General features: G+C 58.9%; 1 protein-coding gene across 1 annotated transcript; it reads right to left on the bottom strand.

Moving 5' to 3' along the window:
* Positions 1-177: 177 nt before the first annotated feature.
* Positions 178-5,677, bottom strand: TAGLN (transgelin). Its single transcript, XM_059181777.1, has 5 exons — positions 5,521-5,677; positions 1,744-1,935; positions 1,463-1,640; positions 1,079-1,181; positions 178-789 (listed from the first exon to the last, which is right to left on the bottom strand). Exons 2-5 carry the CDS (start codon positions 1,921-1,923, stop codon positions 645-647), a joined length of 606 nt encoding a protein of 201 aa, XP_059037760.1. The 5' UTR covers positions 1,924-1,935; positions 5,521-5,677; the 3' UTR covers positions 178-644.
* Positions 5,678-6,723: the final 1,046 nt, after the last annotated feature.

The following is a 6,723-nucleotide window of genomic DNA, read 5'->3' as shown; positions in this document are numbered from 1 at the left end:
TTCACTCCTCCTCTGCCTGGGCCTCTGAAGGAAGCTGACCCCCCCCTGGGATCCCTGAATTCGGGGGGTCCTTCAGAGCTGACAGCCAGGAAAATGTAAATGTTCCCTGCCTCTTGCCTGCTCATAGCTGGTGGAACCGGAAGTGACTAGGGCAAATCAAACTCTGCCAGCCAGGCCTGAGAAAAGATTGATGTATATATTTGTTTCTTTTTTGAATTTCAACCTCCAAAATATTCCAGCAAAAAACAAACAAACAAACAAAAAAAAAAACACACGAGAGTTTGGGCTGGGTTTCCTTCAATGGGAATCTGCGGCCAAGGAGGATGGTGGACTTGCCCCTACCAGCTGCCCCCGGCCCATGTCCCCCCTCCATTGCCTGGCCCAAGGTGGCAGGAGGCGGGAGATGGTGGGAGACGGTAGGGGAGCTGGGAGGAGGGTTAGGGGAGTAGTGCTTTGGGATAAGAAGTTGGGCGGAGGCTGAGGGGTGGGGAAGAGCTGCCCAAGTGTGGTCACCTTTACTCAGTGACAGAGCCTCGAAGCTTGGCCGGGGCTGAAGGAACTACACGGTGTGGGTGAGTGGGCTAGGCAGGATGGCTGCGGCCGGCGAGCTGGGAAGGGCAGGGCCAGGGGCTGGCCCACTCCCTCTAACTGATGATCTGCCGAGGTCGTCCGTAGCCCGTCATGCCAGCCTGCGAGGCCCCTCTGTTGCTACCCATCTGTAGGCCAATGACATGCTTGCCCTCCTGCAGTTGGCTCTCTGTGAATTCCCTCTTATGCTCCTGGGCTTTCCTAGAAGCGGGAAAACCAGGATAAAGACTCACCAGGACTGCACATTCTCCACCTGGGTTCTGTTTCCTAGTCTCATCCCACGGCCCCCATCTCACTTCTCTTGTTTCCTTCACCTCGCGTGTCCCACGGGCCGTGGACATTGGCAAGCAGCAGGGACCCATCTTCCCCTTAGCCTAGACCTTCACTTTGTACCTTCCCAGCTATCTGCTGCCCCAGGTTAGCCCAGGCCACCTCCCATCTCACACAGAGATACATGCTTAGCGCACAAAGAACCCTGGTGGCCACGTACTTCATGAACCAGTTGGGGTCTCCACGGTAGTGCCCATCATTCTTGGTCACCGCCAAGCTGCCCAGGGCCATCAGGGTCCTCTGCACTGCTGCCAAGTCTTTGCCTGGGAGAATAAAGAAAGGAATGGGGGGGCGGTGAACTTCAGGTCCACGTCCACAGGACTCCACAGCAGGGCCTGCCCCCCCCCCTCAGAAAACTGGCCAACCCGGGGGATGAGGAGGCTGCAGCAGATCCTATGATGCCCTCGAGTGTGGCTGGCATTCTCTCGGCACATCCCATTCCCACTCTGCAGACGTGTGGTGGCAAGCTTGGACCACTCCTTGTCCCCTCTGCCTCAGCTTCCTGTCCTCTACCTGCCGCCTCCACCCCCTCTTCTCTTTGTACCTTCAAAGAGGTCAACAGTCTGGAACATGTCAGTCTTGGTGACCCCGTAGTCCTCCGCTGCCTTCAGGAACTGAGCCACCTGCTCCATCTGCTTGAAGACCATGGAAGGAGGGTTGTCGGGCACCTTCACTGGCTTGGAGCCGTCAGGATACAGGCTGTTCACCAGCTTGCTCAGAATCTGCCGGGCACAGAACACAGCTTGGCACTCAGCTGGGGGTGCCTGCCCTGCAAGCCCAGCAGGATGGCGAAGCCCCAGCCCCCCTTCCCAGGGTGCCACTCACCACGCCGTTCTTCAGCCAGACCTGGAAGCCCAGGCGCCCGCGGTCCGGGCGCCCCACGTCGGGGCCACACTGCACTATGATCCACTCCACCAGCCTCTCCTCCAGCTCCTCGTCGTACTTCTTCTCGATTTTGGATTGTACTTCGCGGCTCATGCCATAGGAAGGACCCTTGTTGGCCATGTTGTGAGAGAGCTAAAGCAGCGCCGGCAAGAGAAGGGAGGTCAGAGGGTCAGAGAACAACTCGGCTCTCGCTTGTGCTAAGCAGGCCGTGGAGATCCAGGGGGATGGAGGGGGCGGGGCCAATCTGTCCTAGACATTGATTTACCTCCCCTGGTTTGCTCATTTTGTTTTCATGGCACTGCCCATCATCCTCTCCATCCAGGGAGCGTCTCTGAACTTAGGGACCAGAGAAACAGGACACCAGATCTTTGGAAGTCCAGAGCAAGGATAGTAAACTGACTTTGTGACAACCAGACGGTGGCAGGCATCTTAGGCTGCGCAGCACGTATGGTCTCCACCACTGCAGCGTGAAAGCAGCCTCAGACAATACGTAAACAAGGAAGCATGGCTTTGAGCCAATAAAACTTGACAAACAGCGGCTGCATTTGGCATACGGGCCAGAGTTTGACAACCACTGCTCTAGAGCCTTCTTTCTTTGCCAAGACTGGCCACAGAGGCATTAGAGGCCACAGAGGAGGCCACATGACCCCCTGCCCTGGCACAATAAGAGAGCAGCAGGTTTCCTTGTCCAGGTAGGCATGAGGGGGGTTGCTGCTTCCACCTGAAGTTATAGTTACCTTCTCCCTCCGCTTTAGCCTCTAGCCCCAAAGCTGGAACCGCAGAATGCCTGCTCTTTGCCAGCTCAGCTTGGCCTCCGGCCTGCAGCTGCAGAAGAGGCTCCAGCTTACCCACCCCTGGCAAGGCCGAGGAAGCCAGCAGAACCCATGAGCCTTTGGTCAAGAAGCCGCACTTCCTCAGGTGGCCCAGAAGAGAGAGAGAACTGACAGACCCACGGACTTCCCCTTGTGCCCCCCGCTCCCGCCACTCTAGTAGCTAGAGCAACTGAGGAGCCAGAGCCCTCCAGGGACCCCCCAGAGCCAAGAATCTGCCAGCCAGAACATGGGGAGCCCCTCCCTGTGTAGACCAGCCGCCAGCTGCTGCCCTAAGGCCTGGGGCTGGCCCTGCTTGGGAGAGCCTTGTAGTGTGGGGGAAAGTCTACAGGAGCAAGGCCTGCAAGGTGGCTGGTCCGAGGAACTGGACCTGGCTGCAGTGGTCACCCAGGGGTGGTGCTCAGAGCTCCCTGGGAGAGCCCTCCCTCCAAGAAAGGTACCAAATGAGGCCAGACCCATCGCCTGGCTTCAGAGAAGTCAGAGGTTGGGAGGGAGAGAATGGGCTGAGGAAGGGGTAGCAGCACGCTACCCTGACTCCCTCCCTGGCCAGAGGCAGACCTTCTCCCCACTCCCCACCACCGTGGACAGCCGAGTGAAAGTCCTCACTTGCCAGTGCTCCCTGGTGAGCTGCCCTACCCTTCTTCCCCTCCAGCTGACAACTTCCCTGCATTCAAGTTCCCTGTCTGTGCCCCGGGGAGGCGGGGATCTCTCTCAGAGGGCTCTGCCTTCACGGAGCCACTGTCTTGTTAAGTCGCCTCCTGGTGCTGACCTGGGACTGCTGGCCCTGACCCAGGGACAAAAACTGTTCTTTTCATTCTTTTCCAAGTCATCCCCTGAGGGGACAGCAAAGGTGGAGACAAAGAACTCATCTAAACTCTCCCTTCTCTCAGGAGGTGTAAAGCCCCAGAGGGCTGGGCCCCCTCTGAGCACCACCAGCCCTCTCCCCTGCCAGCTGACACCCAGAGAATCCCAAAACAGTCTCTGCTCTGTTTCCCTCTAAAGGGCCCCACCCCTTCCTTCCCCGCCTGCGCCTGCGGGGTGTGGGTCTCACACCTGCTTCCCTGCTTTCCAACCACCAGGGGGGCAAAGACTAGTGGTCAAAACCCATGAGTCAGCTGGGACCAGGTACCTTGGACCCACCCTGCAGCCCGGCCCGGCTCAGCCTTCACCCACCAGCCCAGGCAGGCAGCACGCATCCCTGTGGTCCAGGCACCCACCACCTTCCACAAGCCTGCTCCTCCCCCCCACTCTCCAACCGACCTGGCCTCTCATCTGCCCTCCCTCCCAGACAGTGGGCTGGGCCTGTGAAGAACAGGCCAAGACAGAGTGCCCCCCACCCCCTGCAGCTTCCAGTCTAGGAGACTCAGAGCAGACAGTGGTATCGAGGCCCACTGTGACAAGAACGCAAAGTTGCAGCCTGTAGATCCAGAGACAATATTTGGATTTTGATCAGAACAGGGAGGGGGAGGGGCGCCTGGGTGGCTCAGTTGCTTAAAGCCTCTGCCTTGGGCTCTGGGCATGATCCCAGGGTCCTGGGATCGAGCCCCATATCGGGCTCTCTGCTCAGCAGGGAGCCTGCTTCCCACACCCCCTGTGCCTGCCTCTCTGTGACTCGTGATCTCTGTCTGTCAAATAAATAAATAAAATCTTAAAAAAAAAAATAAAGAACAGGGAAGGGGATGAAAGGCACCCCACCCACCCCACCCTTCTCCCTTCTGGTGAAGAGTCTGAAAGTGGAGAGTTCCAAGAAATCCCTCTCAGTCCTCCAACCAAGGCCTCCAACCAGTCCCACCTAGATGTGCTGCTGGGAAGAGGAGAGGGAGAGGGAGAGGGTCGCCAGCCAAATCACCGAGGAGCCTTTCTTGATAAAGCCTCCTGGGACAGGACAGGCAGGACAGCCCCTGCTCTGTGGCTCTTGTCAGCTTCCCCCTCCACCCAGAGAAAGAATAAAGTCCAGCTGTAAAGGGACAGCGTGTACCTGCTACTAGCAGGAACCCCCAACTACTAGCAGCACCAGGGGTCTCTGCAGGACCGCCGGGTCCCCCTCTATCGGAAGACAGGAGCAAGCCTCTGGTGCTTTCTGACTCGGCCAGAGGTCCGGATTATCTCAGTTCTGGCAGCAGAGAAGTGCAGCTTCTCTAGCAGCTATTCACTGCTACCCCTTGGATAGCAACCACTAAGGGGAAGCAGCCAGATCCTTCTGAAAGGGCCCAGGGTCCCAGGCCCACCCAGGCCAACACTGCAAAACTCCCGCAGGACCCATCCCTTACCCCTCTGCCTGCAGCGGGCCACCTCCCATTTTCAGAGGATGGAAGGAGCCATGTGTCCAGAAAAGGCCCTCTTGTGCCCTTGCCCACCTGCCTGCGGCCCTCCCCGCTGCCTTAGTGGCTCCCCGGAGCTTCTCCTTTGCTGCTCAGGCCCTGGGTACCCACCCATGGGCCCACGCTCTCCAGCACTGGAGAACTTGCCACGCCCTTGCACAGCCTCCTGGATGGACAACAAATACAGCTTGTGTCTAACCCAACACCTCGAGCCCATCACACACCCCATGGGCATGACGAAGGGCTGAACACCGGAGCCCCCTGCCACACCCCAGGCATCAGGGTCTTTACCATCAGTCCCTCTGCATCAGCCAAGTCACCCTCAACATTTCCACCTGCCCCGGGCTCCCCAGTCTGAGCAAGATGGGATCTGGCAGGCTCATCCCCACCATCAAATAGGACACCTCACCAACTGGAGATCAGGAATGCACACTAACAGAGAGGGTGGCCTTCTCCACCCAGGAAGCTGGAGACCAGGACCCCCGAAGGCCCTGTCCCCAGGACCCCTACTGCTACCGTCAAGCCCTAGCCTGTCTGCCTTCCAACCCAGAGATACATGCACTTACAGGGGTTCCTCGGGCTCGCAGGAGGGAAGGAGCACTCCGTGTCTGAACTTGGACAGACAGGATGGGGCGCTGGCTGAGTGGGGGGTTTAAAGGGCTGCTGCCGGGGTGATGTCAGCCTCCCCCGCTGGCTCACCCCTCGGCCCCCTCCCTGCTAGAAGAACCCAGCCTGTTCCCCACCCCCGGCCCCCCCAGTGACTCCACACAGGCTCCATATTTGGGGAAAGACACCAAGTTGGAGCAGTCTGCCGGGGGCTGCCCGAGACATTCTCTGCGTGCTTTGGAGATGGAGCGGGCGGGGCGGAGCTGAGCTGCCGGCTGGGAAGCCGCCGGGAAAAGCCTTTTATGGGCAGGACCATGAAGGCCTCCCCTGCTCTCTGGACTTAGCGAGGCTCCTTCCTCACTGCTCCCTGCCCCTGAGTTTGAGGTCGGGGGGAATTCTAGAGGGTCTGGCCAGAGAGAGGGGGAAAGAGCTGGGGGGATCGGACTAACCAGCCACCCTGTCCTCCTGGGGGTTTCGCTCCAGTTGGAAATAGGAAATAAACTTTACTGAGAACCTACGACATGCCAGGGAAATGCTTTGCAAATGTTCTCATTTAATCCTCAGGGCTGTATCGTGGGAGCGTAATTACTAACCTCATTTTCAGATAAATCTCTTACTCAAGGCCACGTGGGTGGGGATGTCACGAGTGGCAGAAGCTGGGTGTCCCTGCTGGCCCCCGTGTGTGAGGGGAGAGGCTGGCAGACCCCCTCCTTCAGCTGTCCCACTCTGCTCAAGTTGAGAGCGTCCCGTTGTGGTGGGTCTGGAGTTCCCCGCTTTCGCTGGGGGCAGAATCTGAGGGCTCCGCCACAGCTCAGTCGACCCTGGCCCCTAGCCCCTAGCCGGAGGATTTCTAAGGCCTGGCTGGGCTGAGACACCAGCGCTGGGTGGGAGGTTCCGAGGCTGCTATCCTTCCCTCCCTCCCGACCCTAGAGAACAGACTGGACTCCACCACTCCTGGAAGCAGACCCACTCATACCGTGGCTTAGAGCTGGTCTCAGGGGTCTGGGGAAGGGGTCCCCGAAGAAGGTAAGAGACTGCCAGTGGGGTCCCTTGGGCTGCCCGCTGTGAGACCACCCCAACCCTCTCCCTATGGCGGCCTAACAGGGAGGGGCTAACACTCTCCGCCACACCCTGGACACCCTCCAGGAGAGGCACAGCTGCGC

Source organism: Mustela lutreola, chromosome 1, assembly GCF_030435805.1.
Source record: "Mustela lutreola isolate mMusLut2 chromosome 1, mMusLut2.pri, whole genome shotgun sequence".
NCBI lineage: Eukaryota > Metazoa > Chordata > Mammalia > Carnivora > Mustelidae > Mustela > Mustela lutreola.
This window is presented reverse-complemented; position numbering and strand designations above follow the sequence as displayed.